General features: G+C 30.3%; 1 protein-coding gene across 5 annotated transcripts in view; it reads left to right on the top strand.

The window, feature by feature from the left end:
- The first annotated feature begins 10,730 nt into the window (after positions 1 to 10,730).
- LOC132727261 (uncharacterized) overlaps positions 10,731 to 24,732 on the top strand; it is a 34,777-nt gene continuing 20,775 nt past the window's right edge. For 3 of the 5 annotated variants that reach the window (XR_009625321.1, XR_009625320.1, XM_060712684.1), the window contains exons 1-2: positions 10,964 to 11,115; positions 14,157 to 14,265. Coding sequence is in view for 3 of the 5 variants with exons in the window: in XM_060712684.1 (XP_060568667.1) it covers positions 11,104 to 11,115; positions 14,157 to 14,265 (121 nt within the window). In the remaining 2 variants the exon portion in view is untranslated. Of the gene's footprint in view, positions 10,880 to 10,963; positions 11,116 to 11,219; positions 11,574 to 14,156; positions 14,266 to 24,732 lie in introns of those variants that run through there. The other 2 variants (XM_060712685.1, XM_060712686.1) reach the window with 2 other exon arrangements.

Below are 24,732 nucleotides of genomic sequence, written 5' to 3'. Positions count from 1 at the left end.
AACAATTGATTGATTGTGACCTCCTGATGGCAGGCGATAAGTAATGGTTCATTAAGACGTTATTGAAACCAAGATATAACTATATTACGAGATAATATTCTGAGAGCGCTCATAGTCTGTGGGAATCAATCAGGCAGTCATGATTCATTGCCATTAGTAATACATCCATACATCCATGTATCGTTAATGTAATTCTTCCCAACTGTGTGTTTCATTGATTGTCTTGCATTTGTCTGTAAATATTTAAGAAGACTACTAGCATTGTTTTGTGAACACAACTAATCTTCAATAGAAAAGTCATTTTTTATTTGCCCCCTTTATAATATATTTCTAAACTGGAGTGATCTGAATATACAGAAAGCTGCATAAATCATTCGTGTAAAGCAGTCTCACACAATCTCGTGAATGAATTCTCAAGTGCTTTAATTTGTAATAAAGAAAGGTGGTTTATCATCATACTTTATCAACAAAATAAATGTGTGTGCAATCATGCTATTTGAATAGGGCGCAGTAGTATACATTAACAAAGTGCAAGAATAAACCACACATTTTAACTCGTGATCTATTAATAAACGTGTAATGACAAGCTTTTTTCCTTTTTTGTGTAGGGCGGCTTAGTGTAATAAATGGGAACATCGTAATTTTGCAAGTCATTAGCATAATGATAAGCAGTTGCCTAATTAACTTTATAATGAATAAAACTTTAATCCTAAAAGTTCTGTATAATGACCTATTATTCACTTACACAAAAATAAGAGGTCAGGTGAAATTATTTCAGATTGTTGTGCAATATATTCGGAACGTTCTTACATGTCATCAGACTATGACTGATAAATAAATATCGTATGACATGTTGATAACACAATGTGGGATTAACAGCACTTTGAGACACAAAATGATGGTACATGCCAAGCCAAAATGAATTATATTTTATGTTATTAGAATGTCTTTGTCATGCCAGTTATATGAAATCCATGCAAAAATATTTAAAACTGCTTTCATATATCTTTTATTTACAAAACCAAAGACAATAATTTCAACACGATGTTAACAATAACATATCTATCATTTATTTAACCAAAGACATTACTATCAACTTTGAAAATTAAACCATAAATAAACAGTCAAAAATAAACGATTTTGATGAAACTTGAGACCTTAATTTTGATAGCGTCAATATCAAGTTTCAGATTATTTAGAGGTCATTTTAAAGTCGAGCTGTTTTTTATCAGAGTGCTATCAGAACATCCTATGAAAAACCAAGCGTTATCAAACAATGGTTCTATTTATAGCCAGTATCAACAGTATATTAAATTTCGCATATTAAATTTCGCATAGTTTTTGTGTGTGATTAAAATGATATTTTTGAAACCATCCCGATTTTTAACTGTAGCTAAATTTGATGTATTTATATTGTCTTCATTTTTTTTTATACATAATCATATAAAATAGTAATATAAACATATTCATATACAAGAGTAATAAACAAAACTATCATAATTATTATGTAAATCTGATACAGTCATATTAGTCATATGTTCCATTTTATGCATATTAGAACGTCAACACATTTGGTTTATCTACACACTGACTACATTTATGTCACATGCAGCGAGACACAACTGTCCGATTGACGTCAAACATGTGAGTCACATGAGAAACAACATGTCCATTTTGGCATATCACAAAATAATTTCAAAATGAGTCATTAGATATGTAATTTATATCACAGTGCAAAAATAACATATTCCTGACAAAAAGACAATTATTTTTATATACAAACTATTCATTTCAATATCAAGTTATATATTTGTATAATATCTTAACTAAAGAAAAGGACAGATATGTTTTTAACCATTACTAAACGTTTATATAATTTAGCATGCTTTGAAACAATTTGAAAATGCTCATAATCAGTTCATATTAATCAGCATGATAATGAAAAATGATCTGTCTTAAATGACTTTGCTCTTAAAATAGAGAGAAATAAGAATCCCTAAAGAAAGCCCAACACGGCACAATTGAAAATGTTGCAGGCTCGGTTTGATTGAGCCTGTTCATGGACGGTACTGTCAAGTGCAAACTACCGTCCACGCCCCCTAGCACCGGCTTAAGCAGAATTCAACATTTAACATGAACTGGTAAAATTTAGAATTTTGAAACATCCGCAGATGGGTTCATATGAAGGTTATCATGGAACCTTCAATGTGACACTTTATCATAGGGATAATTATAGGTTATGTATATCAAGTATTTAATTAAAGATCCTGTAACACATTTTTTTCATGGTTTTAATTAATAAATATGATGTTCAAATTAAGATTTGTCAATATTGTAAGTTCCAATAAACATTATTTATAAAGATATTACCCAATTTGACATTTCATGTAAATAAAGGGAGGTAATTAGAAATTTATTTTCTATAAATTCTAAGTCAGGTTTTCCAATAAGAAATGAATGCATGTAATTTATTGAATAAATATAATGTGCACAAATATTTGCAGTTCACATTTTACATATTCTTCAATGTTTGAAAATTGTTTTATTTGCATAATTATATACATATATAATTTTTTGCAAGTGTGGTATTCACACAGTAACAATATCAATCACAAAACATACAGGATCTTTAAGATAATAAATGGGAAATAAAAAGAAGGAATTGTATACTTATTATAAATATTGCTTACTATAAGAACCAGAACAATATAAACCTATCTTAAACCTATCTATCATATTTTTAAAAGATTGGATGATTAGTCTTTAATGAAATAATTATTAAAATGGATTGCCTTCTTTTATATCTATGGCCATTCATGACATTTTCGTTGGCTCCAAATATAACACGGAATCGTGTATTGGCACGTGTGTATGTCCGGGTCATATTGGATTACACGACTATGTCATATTGAAGATAAATACTCGTAAATGTCTCCAAACAAGAAACACCTCTTGCTGGAGGTGTGCACGATTTTCTTTGCATGATAATCAAATATTCAGATTAAGTGTTGGTATTTTGGACATGAATCATGGAAAAAAGGTAAAGAGAAACACCAACGGAATACCAAATATTTCTTAACTGACGCAACAAATGAAATCCCAGTTCCATGTAATTACTATTTATAGCTGCTAACTTTCCAAATGAAAAATATATAAAAAAAACAGCATTGTAACCATATTGAAAGTGGAAGTGTTGAATACGTAGAAAAAATGGTAAAGCCTTTTATATGTTGTGATGCTTGTATTTTAATGTTATGTTAAGGATAATTATCTATTCTCAAAGTGAAAACAAAAATCGTTTTAAGAAAAATTTCAATGTAAGAAAGTATTACAATGTAATTCGCAAAAAGCATTTCCCATATAATAAACCAATAATATTACAAGCTTATATTATATATATTCAGTTCAATAAAAACAAACGTTTTTCATTAGTTTTCGATGTTGTGTCTTCTTCAGAAAAAAAAATGAAATGTATTAGTATATATTATTATTATTATATATATTGTTAAATGACCACTTATAAGAATCATCCTGTGATAACTTCTGCGCTTACAATATGAGTTGTGTATTTTGACAAAAACCAATGCTTTCTGATAAATATCAAACCTGTTGATATTTGACGTAAATAAATAATACTGTATTAGATTAAATCAAACAACACTACCAGCAACAGCAGATGCAAATTGCAGTTCGATTAACTCTATGTATCAATCGTATTGACACGCAATAATGTTTATGACACGCAATTAATGTTAAAGAAAATGAATATTTCGATTTTGCTAATAATATTCAAATAATGTAATCATGCCAACTGTCATGGCACATCGGTTCATCGTGAATGTGTAAGTATATGAATATGTCTATTTTAAACTGTCCAGTCAAACTAATGAAATTAAAAGAATATCACATACTCATAGTGAAAATTTGACATATTAATGATCGGCAAAATAAGGCAAAGTTGAAAATATTTTCAGGTTTGGTTTGATTAGACTTGCAAGTGAACAGCAGTGGTAAATGCAAAATATATTAAACGCCCCCTAGCACCGTTTTTACATTCTTGAAAAGCATCACGTTGTAAATAGGTCATTATCATGACCATTATTATAAAACTAATGTACTAAGTGTTTCATCACTTTAACAAAGAAAGAGTTTGATAAATATGGGGATAAATATAGTATATGTATATTAAGCATTTAATTAAGATTATAAATGGGATATAAAAAGAAGGGGTTGTAAAATTATTGGAATATTGCTATACGTATGAACGAGACAAAACATGTAATGGCATATTTGGTTTCAAAAATAATAACAATATTTCATCTGAAGAAAAGGCAAACATATTTAATGTTTCAATAAGATTTAGAACAAGTTAGATAATTATCACACTAATACACAGTTGAATGTGAACTGATTTATCATAAAAGCAGCAAAATGTAAACAATATGGCATTTTGTCTTCCATATAAAATAATAAACCATTGTCAATTTGCTAAACATATGGTTAAACTTTATGGAGCATGTCGGAAACCGTATCAAAACACCAAACATGAAAAGGTTTTGAGAAATATAAAAAGTATACCCTTTGTTGGGGCTTAATAGGCCTTTAAGCGATTTATTTCTCTCATTTTGAATAATATTACAGAATAAACTTTATCATAACAACTCGTTTTAAAGAATCGATATTACCTACATGTTCATTATAAAATAATATTTGACATGGTATATTTGTTTGATACTGGTTAAGATATATTGATTCGAGAATTTAATCACAAGTTAGAAGATAAAATCTATATAGAGAATATTAAACAAACATATGTTACTGAATATCATGAATTATAAATAACATCTACATGATCTGAAATATGTGTAACGAAATAAAGTTTTGATGTATAGTTTAACATAATATTTTATAGTATGATTATGATGTTATAGCCAGGTAATTTTGTAGGGTTGAAAAGACAAATGCATTATTTTCTGATTAATTTCTAATCATAAATTAGAATTGTTGTCTGATAATGTCTCCTGAGACTGATATAAATTGTAAAATTGTAAATAAAAATGAAACGATATACACAATAGCATACCGAAGGACTTGTTAATCGGCATATATGTATGACCTAGTTTGAATATAATCGACTTCAACAGAAACACCTGTTTATAAAGTAAGACGAATCGTGTAATCCTGTGTAATGGGGACAATTATTAACATAATGTCGAATGTTCATGCTTTATTACACATTGTTGACTTGGTTTTTAGCTATTGAAATATATACTGTATAACTAACGTCTATGCTTTGTAATGAGAGGTTTGCACTATTCATGATCGTTCATAAATAGACTTAATTGTAATAGAGATAGAACAAAACAGGAATTGTATGAAACACTTTAACATGCACTTATATAACCATTACTTATCAATGTATGTATGTATGTAACAAGCAATGCTAAACGACAACAAGGGCAATACAGGCGATAAAAGGGTCACAAAAACAAATTGCCAGGTTCATTTGTTTACTTGTTTTCGGTCTTGTTATATTATCTTCCTGTCTTAGAAACTTTATCATTCACTTCGATTAAAACATATCCTTAATAGCCATATGTACATGTATACATGTATGACAAATACGATAAGAAAACGATGCACTTTCATTACATCTTAATAATTAATTAGTTGCATTTTATAAATCAACTCAAAAGAGATACTTCACAATCAATTTCCATTTTTATATTAAAACGGAAATAAGACCATTGTGTGATACACGAAATCGTGCTTATTCAAAGAAAGGAGATATGATATATTACGCATGGGTTGTTTTCTTGAATGGATAAGTTAATAGTTTATTTCTATGAATACATAGAACTATGTTACAGTTTCGTATGATTCATTTGGCATTATTTGCAAGTTTCATATAAATTTTATTTCAAATACTTTGTATGAAAAAGCAGCTTGAATGAAATTTTAAGATTTTTTTTACGCCGTCCATTATAAGATTTTACTATTTATTATTAATAAAAAGTACCTACAAAATAACAATATCAATCAAGTAGATATTTAAAAGTAGCTAATATTGTTAATTAACGCATATGACTGTCGTAGATACATGCTACCTGAAGAAAGAAGCAGTAACTGTGAAACTGTTTTAGCTTTTATGATGGTACCTTCATTGGTTATGAACCGGAGTATTTCAACAAGGAAGCTCTCCCTTAAAGTTGTTACTAAATATAGAAAAAAAAACTTAACAAATCAGATTGCTGTCATTTCCAAAACATCACAGATGAAAACTATCCTCCTAAACTACGTTATAAGAATAATATTAAAATGACATGAAGACTAGATTATCAAGAATATCTCCAGACAAACGCCATTTGCAATCTAGCACAGATATGGGGTGATTTGACATCAGTATGGTGTCACAATCAGTTTCGAAATTTTAACATGAAATAAACATAATTAAATAAATCTTTCTTTGCTTATCATAGGCCAATTTCAAAATTTTCAATGTTTCAGATTCGAACAAGTTAACAAAAATCATTTCATTCTAAGAAATGATAAAATTAATTTGTTTCAAAACATAGGACTTTACTAAATGACTCATTAAGCTGTCGTTTTGTTTCTCATTTACAGTATTGGAAATCTTGCATAAATTAAAAAGAAAACACTAAAATATGACAATATCTGTTGTGAAAAGAAACAAGTTTCTATATATCTACACAGCTGTGATGAATTTCATTTAAAATACAACAAGATATGATCGGCAGTGACAGGATGTGTTGGTGAGTGTTTTCTATTTTCAAAGGATTGTTAAACAAGGATATCCTGTTCGTATTTTGAAATGGTTTCGTTGAAAAGATTGTATAGATTTTAATATTCATAAAATCACGTGTTATCAAAGTTCATAATTTCGCTATAAATACAAAATTTCCAACTTTTTTTAAACGAGTACCATTCATCATCACCACCGTGCAATTATGTATTTACAAGTATAATAATGTCTGAAAAGATAACAGAATAAGGATTATTAAAGCTCAAGCAAAAATATATACATGAATAAGATACTTTTGTAATATTACCAACATTCTATAATTATATTTCCCATGTTCGTTTTCAGTTGTTTAACCGTTTGATTTTGGTTTGCTTTGCTTTGCGATTGCTATATGGTTTGTGCTAAAGTGTTCAGTTTTGTCCGGGTGTTGGATTGTATGTCTAAAATGTTTAAAAATGAAACCATCCAATGTCGCTCAACACCGAAAAAAAATGTTGCAGGCTTTAACGTCTACTACCACCGGATTAAGCAAGGTCCAACAAAAATGGTGCTTTATATAGAAATAGGAAAGATCGTACATTGTTTTTGATGGGCTTATGACATGCTATTTACACAAAAAATGATCGGGCACGTTTTGTATAAAGCAATTTTGCTTTGAAAATGTTTAAATCTTAAAAATAATTTTTAAATAACTATCATTATGTTGATAACCAATAAATGACAACATAAAGATTTAAATGTATGAATACTTCAATATGTATACTTAATGCAATGTATTTTAAGTAAAATACGATATGGTAACATATGTTTTGTAAATGTTTTACACGTAAATACTTAAAGGCCCATTATGCCCAATTAATGCTTTTATATTTATTTCTAAAAAGCCTTTTTCATTTCTAAAAAGCTTTTTATAGTGTCCAAAAAGCTACTCATTGGCCAGTTTCCTGAACCATCTTTTTCTTCTGTTACTTTTTGGCAATTAGTATAGTTATAGTGATTTAGTATTTTGTATGGAAGTCAAAATACTACTTTGTTTACATTTTGTTACTTTTATAACAAATCATTCCACAGTTACTGCTTCTTTCTTCAGGTAGCATGCATCTAACATGCTCTAAAGCAATCATTTAAATGTTGTAAAACTCATGTTTGCATTTCTAATGAATTAAAAACTTGCTCGTTTTTTGGCAAACTGATTCTTGAAATGTCATTTGTATACATAATTATGTACATTCTATCTGTAGAAATATAATTCAATGTATTGTTTCATTGTATTGATAACGATATATTCTTAAAATTAAAAAGTTGTAAATGAAATATATATTCAACATAATTATGCAATTTGCAATTCCAAGTACCATGTATAAGATGGAAAGTTTTAAACCAAATTTTTAATCAAAATCACAATGAACATTGCATTGTTCACTGTATGTTGGTTGCTTTATCCTCTTTATATTTTGTAGACATGTTAAAAGACAATAATACCAAAGCAACCGTCAGACATGGTGATTACAAACTATGTTTTCGTATTTTTTATTATTTGAATTTAGGGGATATCATGCTCAACCCTATATCTTAAACCAAAGCAGTGTCTTATGTTTAAAAATGTTTACTGTAAAATATATTTTATTCTATCCAATGTCCTGCTTTTAATTACAATGCATTTTTGACATACGTTACAAGGGAAAGATTGAGTGGTGGATATTAAAAAGACTGGGTGGGTTACTGAAACCGGAGAAGAGCAATATTGTCAGCTCATGAAGATCCTTGAAATATTATATTTCTTCATATACAATGGAAAGAACAAACATTATGTAAGAAAATTGTTGCAAATTATATTGTTATTGAACGGTCGTGCAACGCCTAAGATCAAGCTATATGTTATGTACTGCTATTATTTCAATTTAAATTATGACCTTCTAGCATATATTACACTTATCTACAATTTGTTAAGACAAGGAATTGTTTGTTGGCTTACCTGAAATGACGCAAACACATCACATAAGAAAAGACTATTCTTATGTTTGGTTACGTTTGAATAATTGAGATAGAAAAACACTTATCTGGTGTGTATCTTAAGTGGCTTGTGAAAAAAATGTACTTCAAAAGATTGTTTTCCTTTTGTTCTTTTTTTCTAAAACAAAAGTTAGTCATTATGATTTCATAATAAAGAAATAAATAGCTTTAAGTTGTTCGTAACTTAAATGTTTTGGTTGCCCATAACTTGAATGCTTTATAGACATTTTAGTGTCGTGTACTTTTGAAATATTTTCTGTGGGCGTTTGTTTTACTCGTACTTAAAAAGACAAGAGAATGCAATGTACGTCATTATAAGATCATGTAACTTTGTTGATTAAAGGCGTGAATAATCCTAGTCTATTTACATTCATAAGCGATTCTATAGGTGGACCTTTGCTCACCTTTTAGCATGTATTAGTAACTTAGAATCAATAGAATATACTTTTAAAGTTCGTTTCATCAAAATAATTATAATGGATAATATAATAAAGTGATGTTGGCTTTCTTTCATTTCAATAGTTGTAATTAGGTTACATTTTTTCGAATTCCCTATATTGTGCAATTTCAGTTTCATGTCTATTCAGGATAAATTGTACATTTCATTTAAAAGGATTACAGGGAAACAAACTTAAGATGTAATTTTTATAAAAGCTGATAAGTTTAATAAATTGAGTTTATGTAAACTAAAAGAATATGCACATGTAATTGAATTGGTACAGTAGGTACTTCTGGGGTTTCCTAGTTAGAGTTATGTAATTATATATAAAAACGCACTGTTGGAAATAATTATAAATATATTTACAACGTAATCTTAATACGTGATGTATAATATTAAGAGATATTTTCTGAGATATCGTTAACTATCGCAAAAAAGCATAGTGATGTTAGGGCTCCTTGGCATCCATGCATCTCACATGAACAAAATATTGTCATTGACAGAGATTTTTTAAAGGTAAATGGCATGTTCTTAGTCAAAAAACTCCGACAAAGATACACGAATGGATGTTTGTTTTTGTATTATTTCAAACAAATTCATGTCAATAAAAGGTCAGGGATAAAGGCTAACAGATCTCATTTTAGGCTCCTCATCTTGAGAAAACCAATGAGACCGGCTGTTTTCAATGAAAAGTAAAGGAATTTGTTTGATTATTAAAAAAGTCATATTGCGAATGCATGTTAATTCCTCTTTAATGAAACCACTACTAATAAAAAGAGAACTGTTGTTGAAAATGTGTTGCTAGGGAACGACCTACTTAAATATCCCCACGAAATGACTGAGAATAGATATTTTATCAATGTTATAGCAAACGTGTGTTGATAAAAATGCCAATCATTTCTTGGCACCAATGGTGTTTTTTGTATGGCATATCTACTTGGCAATATTACCTACTTTCGTTTTCGATGTGTAACAGGTGACGAAAAACAAAAAAAACTCTAAAATAATGACCCTTACTAATTTAATTGTACTTTTTCTTGGAAACTCATCGTAATAATACACATTAAATGATTATTGACGCTTAGAACTGTGTCTTCAAAAACTGCTTATCTTATGGAAATAAAATGAATGTTCAAACTATATCTTATTTATGTTTCGTTTATACCTGTGTACACGTATTAACAGCATTTTCAATAGATTTAAGACATGCAATTACAAATACACATATTTCCAGTTAAACATTTTAAATGCTTCATAAGATAAAAAAAAAGGTCACCGTTTTAATTTCTTAGAACAGGATAGAAATATGTAGGTCTATTATTATAATCAACGCCACTGCAATACATTGCAACTGGCAAGACCAGCGATATTTATAAAGTTCATCTGCTCATCCGATATTTTACAATATTTGGATACGACTTTATTTTCAACATGCACTAAACGTCGCTAGAACCCCGCTTTGACATTTACATGCACATGCAAACTTTGTCTCTTTAGTCAAATACTACCATTATTTATCAGTACATAATTGGCTGACAAAGACAAAAGTTAAACCTGCTTTGGGTTTACATTGCACAGCTATTATATATTGATACTATACAGTTATTTGCCGTCCAGGAGGTTTATAACACACAGACAATGTTTATACAGGTGCTTATAAACGGGTAAGTACATTTTCTAAGACATTTTTCCTAAAATAGCCTTAAGAAATTGCCCATTTTGTGGTGTTCTAGCGCATTAAGAAGATTGCTTTGATGACGTCACACCTCGCGAAAACCTTGTCAATGTGACCGCCATTATTTTGAGGCACTCCAAACAACGCGGAGATGTGTGCCAATTAATTTACAAATATCTGCATAGTTAACGCTTAGTTTCATAATATTGGACAATGGATCGACAGGTAAACTATTTCTTTGTTGATTTAAATTCATATATTGAATAATTATCAATTTGAATGATTTAAACTTTGTTCAACTTTATCAAAAATATAGGCTGTATATCGAAGGAGTGTAGTCAAGCATGCAGCGGGGTGAAACATAGGCAAATAAATTTATATCTTCCTTCGTTTTGATTGATAAATTTATGTCTGCATATGGTCTGCATATTTAGACAATAAATAACATATTTGAACTGCATGTAGGGTTTGTGCGTGTATATTTATGCATATTTTCTATTGTGTATTGATTTATTTTGCTATGGGTGTCTTCGGTGTTTTACATATGCGTTTCCAGGGCCCGATAAACATGTACTCGCTCAGCAGTTAAAGGTACATGTACAAACATCGCACAGCGTTGTACGAAACAGTATATCAATTTACGACTGGGCCATTTGTGTAGATTTGGCAGATAAGAAACTCAGGTTTGATAAAAAGCTGTTGTATTTATTTTTTGTATAATTTTTAAATGAACAGTTTTGTTGATATTTTTTTTTGCCAAGAACATCTACAGTAGGCAGTAATCTAGATCTATTTGAATAATTATATTTTATATATATCTATTATCTGGCATGTGTTAATAGTACATTTGTACAGTCGGTTAATTACTTATTTAATACTGAATATTATTTTTCTGAAAAATATCCTTTTTATGGTTTATTAAAGATGATTCTTTATTTAGGTATGGTGTGAATTCAACCAGAATATATTGCATGTTTTCTGCTGATTTGGCACTGTGTCTGTAGATAATTTGATTTGTTGAATTATTATGCTGTTGTTAATTTATGTATGAAATGTTCTTTTCAGATTTATATTTTGTGTATCATGATTGTTTATAATTTAACTTTGTATGACAGGTCCAGCATTAAATTTACACAAATGTTTGATATTGTATTAGTAAGTGCTCAAGTTGAATAAATAAATTGTAGCACATTCTTATATTTGTTGTTGTGTTGTTTTTTTTAAGTCTTTTTAAATAAAGACATTTTTTCATGTTAAAAAAAATTGTTTATAGAATTGAACATAGTCAATTTTGCCGATATATACTTATCTTGTATTACAAAATATAGTGCTAGTTAATTATTAGCATAAATTTTTCTGCCCTGACATTCAGTCGAGATGATGTCATGAAAATTATCATGAAAATTTACAAATAATCATGCTCCTGACATAACATCAAGTCATTGAATTTAAGATTTTGAATTTACTGGCTCGAGTTCACGTTTTGAATTTATTCTACTATATATTTAACTAAATTTTCTTAAAATTTACACTGGCCCGAACTAATTTTCACTGGCCATGGGCCACCGGGCCAGTGCTAAATTCAATGACTGCAACATACAAATTTTAATTTACTATTTATTATAGTAAAATTGCTTTTTATATTCAATGATCAGCCATGTTTCTGAAATAAAAGTCCATTGCATACTAGAATGAAATTATCAGAATTTAAAAAAAGAAGAAAAAGTTTTGGTTAAATGTTTATAATAAAACATCGAAACTGCCACTTCAATAGGTTTATACATGTATTAAGTTAAACTAAATATTTCTTGCCGACTTTTGAGGATGATAAAATGTGATAAGGAAGTAGAAGTTGAACACATGTTATGAATTCCCTGTAATACGACACATGTTTTTCGAATTCATTCCAGGTTGTTCATATTTGACTCCACTACTTAAATGGTTTCCTGGTTTCTGACTGGTGTGAAATTAATGTACTTGATAATTGAGAAGGGGATTTTGTTATATTGAGTGGAATTTGAATTAATTGAATGAAAAACAAAATGCATATAGATGGAAGTGTGAAATTGTTCCATTTGAATAATATCAAATATATGTCTGCAACAAAGGATTTCGTTTTTTTTAAGTTATTTATTTTTAGATTTTTTTTTTTAATCAATTTTGGCATCCTTTCATTTGTTTCATTTTCACTCTGGAAAGTCCATAAAAGTTTCACTTGTTACTAAAAATAGAATATAGCTAAGCTTCACATTGTATTGTCTGGATAATAGATAAATATATTTATTGTATAAATTATAAAATGAGCTGTTTATAGATAATATATGCAGTGGGTATAATATTAGGAAACAATGCACATACTGTTTCATAATAATAATAGTGCTGTGTTCATTTGTTGTTTTTTGGGGGGGGGGGGATTTGACAAGAAATCATTTTTATGTAGTTAACTGAAATTTTTGTTTGTCAAAATGAATAATTTTTGTTGTACTGTTTTCATACTGAGATTGGATTAAAGCAATTTACTTATAAGCGAAGAGTAATTGTCATGTTCTGATCTATTTTAGATTAACAGGATTTAATAAATCTTAAGGGTAGATAACAGAATGAATTTAATTATGTATTTAGGTGCTTTTAGGTAGTTGAACCATTCAAGTGTACTTAATGGTTGTTGAACACAATGTGTAAAAATGTCTTCTTTATTATGTAATCACATGAAATTTGTAGGGTTTGAACCAAACAATGGTACATTTATATCCTAAATGGATATTTTAATATTTCTAACTGACTTTTCTGTATTCTTAGTTAAATTAAATTGATAATTTAAAAGTCTTTAAAATCAAATTTTGTCTGATATTTGTATTACAAAATTTATTATAATTATATAAGATGTAGCAACCATTTATTTTCTACCAGAGCTTTAATAATGTAACATTACTACAATGTATTTAACTTGGGGAAATGTTCAAGAATTATAGAAATTTATTGAAAGAAAAATAATATAATAGATGCTTATTTTGTTAATATATGTATACAAAACTTACACCTTTCAAGGAATATATTGTCATCCTTGTAAAGGGCTAACGTCCTCCTATGTTTATAATTGGTATGAAATGATATTTTGTTTTAATGCGATATAATATTTATTTCTTACGTTTTAAGAGCAAAGAAGTTGGCAAGGTGGCTGGCATACTGACAGATCTAAGTAAGTGAATGGGTTACTTCGACTTTAATTTCGTTTCCGTAAAATATTTCTTTTTGTGTCATTGTAGAAATCAATCCCGCCTTTGTCGACAAAGATAACTCGGAAATTGGCACAAGAATCGGCTGATCACAACACTTTGATGAACTTTTATTCACAGATAAGCCGGGATGAAACAGGTACGGATAGTAACAAAAATACAATACTGATGTGACACAAAAGTAATTATCATGATTTTACTGTTCTTATGAGTATTTTTGGTCTTGTTTAATGCGTGCACAGTCATATTTCACGAGCCCAAAAGGTCGGTGAAAAATATCACTTATACACAGTAAACAAGATAAAGAAAAAATAAAGAACAGTATAATTTAATGATAAATATACTGTTAGCAATAAAGAAATTAGTAATGTAGCTAATTAGTAGTGAAGCTAACAGTAATAGATGTTTGTAATTTAAAAAAAAAAATGTTTGAAATATATATTTAAGAATGAGAAAGTTATATAATAGGGTTTAGAAAACATCTTAAGTTCTTTGAGTGGTGAATGTTGTTGACTTCATATCGCTTGACCCTCACTGCTGTGGGTTATGAATCCAGTCAGTGGCTTGGATTCTTTCATGTGAGTAAGGTATCCAGCTAGCTTACCAAAGGTTAGTGGTTCTACTTGGGCACCAGCTTGTACCCGAAATAATATACAAAGGGGCACCTGAGGTCTTCCTCCAGTAAGGCTGGAAAGTCACCATATGATCATAACAGTGCTGATGTGTTTTAAATTAAATTCAGCAAATAAAGAAACTTCTAACGCATAACTCTTGGTTTGAATAAAGCAGATTATTGGAGTTTACCTGTAAGCTATTTTCTATTTTGCTTGTTATGTCATATCACATGTTGTTGAAAACTTTTTCATGTTTTTCCTTAATTTCTAGAAGGAAAAAATTAAAGTCAGTTGTTGTTTTCCTTTTAGTAATGTTAAACAATATTTTGATAAGATTTCATGGATATTACTGAGAAGGTCTTTTGCTAATGCATTAGTCATTTGTAACCTCGGCTCCCTGGAATTGGGAGTCGGGATGGTGTGGGTATGATTGACTAGTGCCTTAGTAAAATTAAATCAATAATGCATAATTGAGCATGTTTGATACCACAATATATTATAGTGACAGTCGTGTAACTTAAATTCTATTTACCACTTACCCAACATAGACTTTGGTTTCTGTCATGTGAGGAAGCTATCCAGCTAGCGGAATGTCTGTGGTTCTACTTAAGTGCCTGAAATAATGCACGGAAGGGCACCTGTAAAGCTAGAAAGTCGCCATATGACCTAAACTGTGTTGGTGCAAAGTTAAATCCAGTCAAACAAAGAAACTTAATATTATTGTTTTTGCATAGCTGATTTTATAAAATGAGGATGGACTATAATAATTCAAATTACATACAAATTGTCAATTATTTTCAAGATATTTTAAATGTTGTACATTCTCCATGCACAAGTGCATTATTTCCTTCTATTTAACTCATAAAAAACTAAACGTCGGAATAATTCTTAAGAAATTCTTCTCATGTTTAAAATATTTCTCTTTTCAAAGTGATAAATTTTGAGTGTATATAATTATGCAGTACACACTTAGTGTTTGAAATTATTTTTTGTCCAAAAGTATTGCAGTATTTCAAATATACCATAACACATTTACTTTGGTAAATCAGCAACTATGAATCAGTCTAGTAAATAGACTGTTTATGAAAATAATTTAAAACACTAAGTTGGTTAAAATTTATTATCTACGTATTTAAAAAATTAAATTGGCCGCGTGGCCATGCCGCCCCCGACCAATTTAATTTTGTAAATAGGTCCTATTAAACTGTAACCTATACTTAAAGAAGCGTTGTTTTGATTTTGACATAATCATGTAATTATATAGGGTCTTATTCGAATGGCATTTATGATGAAACAAAAGCAGGAAAATACATATTAAGTAAAGTTAACTGTTCTGTAAATGTTTATGTTATACAATTATAGAACTATGTTAAGGTTGACATATAGTTTTTCGGACTTGAAATAGGTTATAAATATTTACAGAGGATCATGGTTTAAGGTTAATATAACTTTAACCAGGTCACTTTCCAAAATGTAGGTCCAAAATATTTTTATTTTAAACTAAACATTAGCCTACAATTCTAGGTACTTAGTAATATTTTCTGTTTTTGATCTGCAGTCGGACACGATCAGACGTCCAGGATAACATAAAGGAGATTGTATAAAAGCCAGGAAAATGTTAATAAATTCATCCAAAAATATTCATCGTTTCCTTTACCTAATTTATTAATGCATTTTGTAAATATTGCTATGATTAGAAATTGAACTGCAGTAATTAACTTTAGAAAAGAAAAAAAAAAGTCTTTAATTGTTATATATCATATATCACTAGCTTTAACAGAATAGGTGTTTTACATTTTGAAATATCTAATTTTACTGTGACACTATAATTTAAAGAATATTTTAATCATGTCTAATAAAATATGATAGAAAAAATAAAAAAAAATTTATATACTGTTAGAATTTTTACTAAATAGCTTTTTTCTGATATCATCTTTTAATTTTCAATAATATCTGCTGTCAGTGAAATTAATTTTCTTTGGAAAGACATTTTACTCTTGTCTGTAAGAATAGCACTCTGTGTAAACATGTCTTTTGGCTGTCAACACATGTTTCTTGCGAACTTATGACATAAACGCAAATCAGCCAATAAGAGACAGTACACAAAATAATGACAAATTGTTATAATTGAATTAATAATAATTTGTATAATATATGTTAATAAATCTCTGATTCTTTTTTGATTTCTTAATTATTGAAAAACAGTTGTTTTTGCAGTTAAAATAAATGGCTTCAGGATACAATTTAACTAAACTTATGCAGGAAAAACATTCAAACTCAAACATTTTCTTCTCTTGTTTTACGTATTTTAAATTCTCGTAATTTAAATTTTCTCTTTGCCATTCATGATATAGTCATGATTATTTAGGTAGCTTTTTGTAGCGATGTTATTGGAAAGTAAAACTGCCACTGGTATTACTTTTGTAAGTAGTCTTTGAGTTGCTTGTGTGTAATATATGAGCCGCGTCGTGACAAAACCAACATAGTGCGTTTACGACCAGCATGGATCCAGACCAGCCTGCGCATCCGCCAGTCTGATCAGGATCCATGCTGTTCTCTATCAGTTTCTCTACTTGCTATAGGGTTTGTAAGCGAACAACATGGATCCTGATCAGACTGCGCAGATGCGCAGGCTGGTCTGGATCCATGCTGGTCGCAAACCCATTATGTTGGTTTTTGTTGTGACGCGGCTCATATTATAAATTACATACAGCTGTCTTCATGATAGTGGATTTTGTCAACCCATGAACTGTCAAACAGAACTCTGGGGCATAGCTGAGAGGTGATATACTGGTGGTGGTGTTGGTAGTTTTCACTCAGGATCATGACAGTAAGCCACATAGAATTTACCAGAGCACAGTTCAGCCACCGCATCATTCCTGGGCAGGCTGTCAAGCAATTTACCAGTACTAGTTGCTTAAACTTATTATTTCTGTACATGCCAGAGCAGACATACAGTGCGAATGACCATAGAAAAGATTTCATGATCAATCACAAAGAATCTGACCTGCACCTTCTGGGAATCGAACATGGGTCACAGTCCAATGCTCTTCCTATTGAGCTAAGTGGACGACTTAAGGTGATATATTAGTTTAAGGGTTGGCAATGTCCTCTATCACACCTATAGGCATTTGATCAGTCTTCGACTTAACCCACTCGACCGACGACCGAGTCTAGTAAATTTGCGGGTGGTCGAGTGAAAATTCCAAGCTGGTAGCCCGTCTGGTCGAGGGCTTTTTTCATATCCAAATTAAGAAAATGTTGGAAATATGCAGAGCTCCAGATAGCAATGTTTTGGCCTTATGAAAATACAATATATTTCTGCTGAATTGGATGGAAAACTAAAAGTACTATTGTCAACACTGCTGTAAGTTGAAAACGAAAGTAGCAGGAAGTGACATCGAGTAAAAAGGGAAGGTAACTCTTGGGAGTTTCTGAAATGAAATTATTGATAAAGTTAAATTTGGTGTAGTCATCGTAGGACTTAACCTAATATTCAATTTGTTTAGACATATATTATAATGTTTTTGCTACAAAATAAAGAAAAATGTTGTACTTGCCACTTTAGTTATTGGAAAACATATTTCTCCCTTGCCATCTGCATTTTTGTACTCAATATTTTCGTACCAAGTTTACAGTTACGGACAATTTCCTCAAAGACTAATTCTTTGTGTATAAAAGTTTTAATTCTATTATATTTATTTTTACATTAATTCTAATTTTTAATATACATAATCAAAACCAAAGAACGGCACTAAAATGTAGTCTGTAGAAATAGAGTATGAATAAAGCCTCATGCTGACCATGTAGCTGATTGTAAAAGAATGTGACACATTCAAACAACAACATGTCAGCAACAAAAAAATGGGTCTTGTCATTAATTTGCTGTGTAACCTAAACAAACCCTAGTCTAGGGAAGCCTGCCTTAACAGAGCAAGCTTTGTATTATTTAACAATTTAAATCAATATTTTATTATATAAGTCAGTCTGATTTATGTAAAGAAAGGGACTTTTTAGAAGGCAATGGCATTTGATAACAAAACAATGCAAATTCTTTTTATAAATTTTATCCCAGAATTTTCATTTTACTCTAGATTTTGATTGGTAAACCACCTTGGCCCTAAAAATTAGTTGCAGCTTTATTGAACTTAAAACGCTTATGAAAAATTATTGATTGTTAGACATTTATTAGGCGTCATCTCATGCTTCACAATATGTCTTTTCTCTTGTATTTTGAAGGCACTAAGCCAAAAAGGAATACACGAGAAAAAAAAAGTAATACGAAAAGGAATATAAATATGTTGTCAATGCATGTATCAGCCGACATGGTTACATTAAACGAGGAGAAGAGTATTTTCAGTTTTTAAACAATTTTTTTCAGTGTCTGTGGACAATGCCACAGAAATATCAAAATATCTTCTTTTCATATGTAGTTTAAACTCTTCTTATTTAAATAATGAAAGGAAGAAAAGTTGATTAGATGATATTTTAATAATGTTAAATGGTATATAAAACATAGAAAGTGTTATTTTTGTACAAAATGTATGCAAAAAATACCATTTTGGTTCGGGCTAGTTAAAATGTGTTTGGGCTAGTGAAATTTGTAAGCTGCTAGCCCGCCTGGGCTAGTGCTGATAAAAAATTAAGGCGAAGACTGTTTGATATTTATTAATTATACAGAAAAATAATATGAAAATGATGATACAAAAAATATCTCATAGTGGATATTTCCTATGATGGTATTATTTGATCACATCATAGGTTTATGTTTTTTTTACATTGAATGCTTTATTGAGGTATATAAATTTATAAATAAAGAAAATTACATGTTGACACTTTAATTGTGAAAAAAAGATGCATGACATAAGAAGGCAAAAAATCAATAAAAATATATTAAAAAAAAAAAAAATTGTTTTTTTTTACTTGTAGGATTAAATTCATTAATGTCAAACTCATATTTATAAACATAAACTGCAGGTCAGGTTTAGTAAGGCTTTTTAATAATATTTGTTTAATTAGTGTAATAACATTTTGACATGACATCTTTGGGGTTTATATACAAACAATGTAAAAGTTTTTCTAAAATTTTTAAGGAGGGTTTATTAAAAATGGGCTTTTTTAAAACAGTTACGTTTTATTTAGATATTGATAAACAAAAAAAACCCTATACTCATCCAATAAAAGGGGAATAGGTCAAAACAATTAAATCTTTCACAAAAACTAAAATAATTATTGATTTTAACCCAGAAAGGGGGTTTTTATAAAAATTTTTTTGTTAAGCCAATTATATTAGTTTTTTGAAAGTGATTTTGGTAGTACTTGACAAAAATTTTTTTTTAATATTTCACCTTGTGAAAAATATTACTTTTATAGAGATTTTCTCAGGTTGTAAAAATTTTCCCAAGTTATATGGCCCAGGCAGTATGATTGACATATGTGTAACATATATATGTGTTACATATAACCAGAGTCGTTCAGTTTTATGTAGCGTATACAATTGTTTATACACGACAATGTCACCAGTCAAATTTAGAACAAATTCTTAATACTATATAAAATTTAATGCTTTCTTTGATTAAAAAAGAAAATAATTCTTAAATTTGCAGTATCTTAAATAAATAAATAATTGATGTGCCTCTATGGGTTCGAAACCTAACAGGGACTTTGGATTCTTACATGTGAGGAAGCTATCCAGCTAGCTTTCAGAATGTCTTTTTTCTACCATCCCCCTTGTCCTGAAATAAGCACATAAGGGGGATCTAGGATTTTCCCCACTTTTAGAGCTGGAAATGCCCCCATATATAAACCCTGTTTTGTGATTTGAAAACCCAAAAAACAAAAACATGTAATAAAAAACCCACACACAATATCAATTACAAACGTGCATAATTTTTAAAAAATTATGAAAAGTTGTAATGATGAATTTTGAAAAAAAAGGGGCCCGTTCTGTCATTTTAAGAAAAAAAATTTTTGGGGAAATATTATTTAAGAAAAAAAACAAAAATATAAGGCAATAAATTAAAAAAAAAAATGTTTTAAATATTTATGGAATTTTAACGAGGAATTCATTTTGTTTTGAATGCATTGTAAGTGTAATAATTATAGTATTAAAATTATTGAAGTATTTGATTTATGATATTGATTGAGCTAGCTACTTCAATCACTTTTTTTGGTGCTTTTCTTCAATCTTCAATGTATAATAAAAATGCACCATTAACATGGATTATTTCAGTTTAAGCTACGCTACAAAAAATAAACATGTAAATAAATTACAAGTAATTGCTTGAAATTATAGGGTAATGTTACTTTATTATATCTTGTTAAGTGAAGTTGACTTAAAACGGTCTTAAGCTTTTACTTTTTGTTGGAAAAACACTGCTTTAAGTTATGCACTTCAAAGATGTAAAAGTGAAACAGGGACTGTGTGGCTATATTAAAGTGGTAAATGTTGATAATTTTGTTTACCTGGGCTATCAATGCTATGGGTGGGACTTTGATTTCTTTCAGGCGAGGAAGTAAACTAATACAAATGTATGATTGTGAAAGGTAGGTGGTGGGATAATGCACAGAGGGGCATCTAATGTCTTCCGCCACCAAGAAAGCTGGAAAGTCACTACGTTTTGAGTGACTTTAAACCGAATGAAAAAAATAAATAGAAAATAAGAAATAAAATGAAACATTGCGTTTTTGTTGATTATTACATTTTCACAAACCGAGAGTTGCTTGGTTCAATAGGGAGAGCATCAGTTTTGTAATCCTGGGAATGCTAGTTCGATCCTCGGGCGAGGGATAATTCATCAGTAACAATTGATCTCAGACAGCGTGTCTAATGGTCATTTATCTCTCACCACTGACTTGAAAATTATGTGAGATAAGTTGTCAGACACTTGTGGAGAAAAATTCATAATTACCAGGGATCGGCCCTGAATTTTAGGAAAAGGTAACTTCTTCATCTAGAGAAAATAGAGAGAAGTTTTGGGGAACAAGGAGTCAGTACAAGTTACATTAATGGGAGTGTTGATGTTTCATTTGAAAATAGTTATTTCAAGTAATTAGATTGACCAAACATTAAATGGAAATAAAAGAATGCATGTATGTTACAGTTTATCCAAATAAGCAAAATTACTTAGTTGTGAAATGAACTGAATGCTTGCTTATAGTCTTAAATAGCCTGTATTATCTCTCTCATCTTGATCATATGTTTTTATGTAGCTAGTTTTGATTAAGTCACTGCAGCCAGGTGACATTGTGCTGGGGAAAAAAAAAACAAAAAAATAAAACATTTAAATTAGTAAATCACAAATACAATTATTATTAAATAATTATTATTAATTATTTTCAAATACACCTTCTCAAAAAGGTTTTTCGAGACGGTGTTTTCACTGCAGAGTCCTATTTAATTAGGTTGATGCTTTTTTTTTCCACTGAATAGTTAACATGTGTAGAGTAAAGAAAATATTGTTTGTTTATAAAATATCAAACTGAAACGACTGCAAGTTCAAAATCAAAATACTTTGCTTTATGTATATAGTCAAGCTCTCGCCCCCTCATGTCAGGATCTGACATGTGAACCAGAAAAACAAACAAACAAACCAAAAATATAAATGTCATAGCTGTTGGCAGTATTGATTCAAGTCAAGACTCGTCATCAATTCTTAAATTTCTATTCTGAACTTTCTTAAAAAAATAAACTCGGAACCTGTGAGGGCCGGCAAATTCTGAATTTTACTTACTTGTCCGTCTTTATCTTAAGAAGCATTTCTGAACTTGTCCGTATAATATTTATTAGCTCACCTGTCACAAAGTGACAGGGTGAGCTTTTGTGATCGCTTTTCGTCCGGCGTCCGTCCGTCCGTCCGTCGTCCGTCCGTCGTCCGTCCGTAAACTTTTGCTTTAAATGACATCTCCTCATAAACCACTGAGCCAATTTCATCCAAACTTCACAGGAATGTTCCTTTGGTGGTCACCTTTAAAAATTGTTCAAAGAATTTAATTCCATGCAGAACTCTGGTTGCCATGGCAACCGAAAGAAAAATCTTTAAATATCTTCTTTTAAACAACCCTAAGAGCTAGAGCTTAGATATTTGGCATGAAACATCTTCTAGTGAGTGTCTACCAAGTTTGTTCAAATAAAAGCCCTGGGGTCAAAATTGGCCCCGCCCCAGGGGGTCATTGATTTTCCCTATATGCATAAAGTAAAAACTTAAAAAATCTTCTTTTAAAGAACCCAAAGAGCTAGAGCTTAGATATTTGGCATGAAACATCTTCTAGTGAATGTCTACCAAGTTTGTTCAAATAAAAGCCCTGGGGTCAAAATTGGCCCCGCCCTGGGGGTAATTGATTTTCCCTATATATGCATATAGTTTAAACTTAAAAATCTTCTTTTAAAGAACCGTAAGAGCTAGAGCTCAGATATTTGGCATAAAACATCTTCTAGTAAATGTCTACCAAGTTTGTTCAAATAAAAGCCCTGGGGTCAAAATTGGCCCCGCCCCAGGGGTCATTGATTTTCCCTATATGCATATAGTAAAAACTTAAAAAAATCTTCTTTTAAAGAACTGTAAGAGCTAAAAGCTTATATATTTGGCATGAAACATCTTCTAGTGAATGTCTACCAAGTTTGTTCAAATAAAACCCCTGGGGTCCAAATTGGGCCCCTCCCCAGGGGTCATTGATTTTCCTTATATGCATATAGTAAAACTTATAAAAATCTTCTTTTAAAGAACCCAAAGAGCTAGAAACTAAGATATTTTAGCATGAGACATGTTCTAATGGGTGTCTACCAAGTATGTTCAAATAAAAGCCTGGGGTCAAAACTGGCCCCGCCCCGGGTCATTGATTTTCCTTATAGTACATAGCAAAAACTTAAAAATCTTCTTTGAAAAAAACCCAAATAACTAGAGTTTAGATATTAAGCATGCAACATCTTTAAGTAAATATCTACAAAGTTTGTTCAAATAAAAGCCCAGGGGTCAAAACTGGCCCTGCCCGAGGGGTGTCATTGTTTTTTACTCTATGTGTATAGTAAAAACTTAAAAAATCTTCTTTTAAAAAACCCAATGAGCTAGAACTTAGATGTTTTGCATGAAACATCTTCTTATTGGTGTCTACCAAGTCTGTTCAAATAAACAAATAAAAGCCCTTGGGTAAAAATTGGGCCGGGGGGGGGGGGGGGGCTATATACAGGTGAGCGACCTCAGGGCCATCATGGCCCTCTTGTTTAGTACAGTTCTCAAAATTTCCACTTGTACGGCTGTGGGACAACCTGGGAAATGCCGACAATTGATTTTGCTGCCCCTGTATCATGATTACTTTATGCAGACATAATAACAAAGATTTCTTAATAAATCTTTTAAAAGGTGGTAATTAAGTTCAGTCAAAGTAAGATTTTTAGCACAATATGAGTAGAAATGTAATTTTGATAAATTATTACAACCTACTTTTAAAAGAAATCCACCACTTGACCCTCACTGCTGTGGGTTCGAATCCAACAGGGACTTGGAATTCCTTCTTGTGAGGAAGCTAAAATAGATCTAGCTAGCTTATGGAACGTCGATGGTTTTACTCAGGTTCCCGTTTGTGCCTGAAATAATGCACAGCAGGGCACTCGAGGTCTTCAGCCACCAGTAACTGGAACATCGCCATATGACCTATAATGTGTCGGTGTGACGTATTAAACCCAATTAAACAAACAAAAAAAAGAAGTCCACCAGATTTTTGTATAGTTGAGTAGAGATTGCAGAAACAAACATACATTAATCATAGAGTAGTCAATCATGTACTATATAGGCTATACTGTATACACATATATACTTTCCAAAATATGTGACTGAAGTTATGTTTTATATAAAGTAATGGGGACTATTGGCAAAATTTATGCACATGCACATTAAAAATTGAAAAATGCTAATAACTGCCATCTAAGCTCGATAGGGAGATTGTAAGCCAGGGGCAGGTCACTGGTTTGATCCTCAATCTCGGACATCATTACC

The sequence above is a fragment of the Ruditapes philippinarum genome, unplaced genomic scaffold (assembly GCF_026571515.1).
Source record: "Ruditapes philippinarum isolate M1 unplaced genomic scaffold, ASM2657151v2 ctg756_1_1_1_1, whole genome shotgun sequence".
Lineage (NCBI taxonomy): Eukaryota > Metazoa > Mollusca > Bivalvia > Venerida > Veneridae > Ruditapes > Ruditapes philippinarum.
This window is presented reverse-complemented; position numbering and strand designations above follow the sequence as displayed.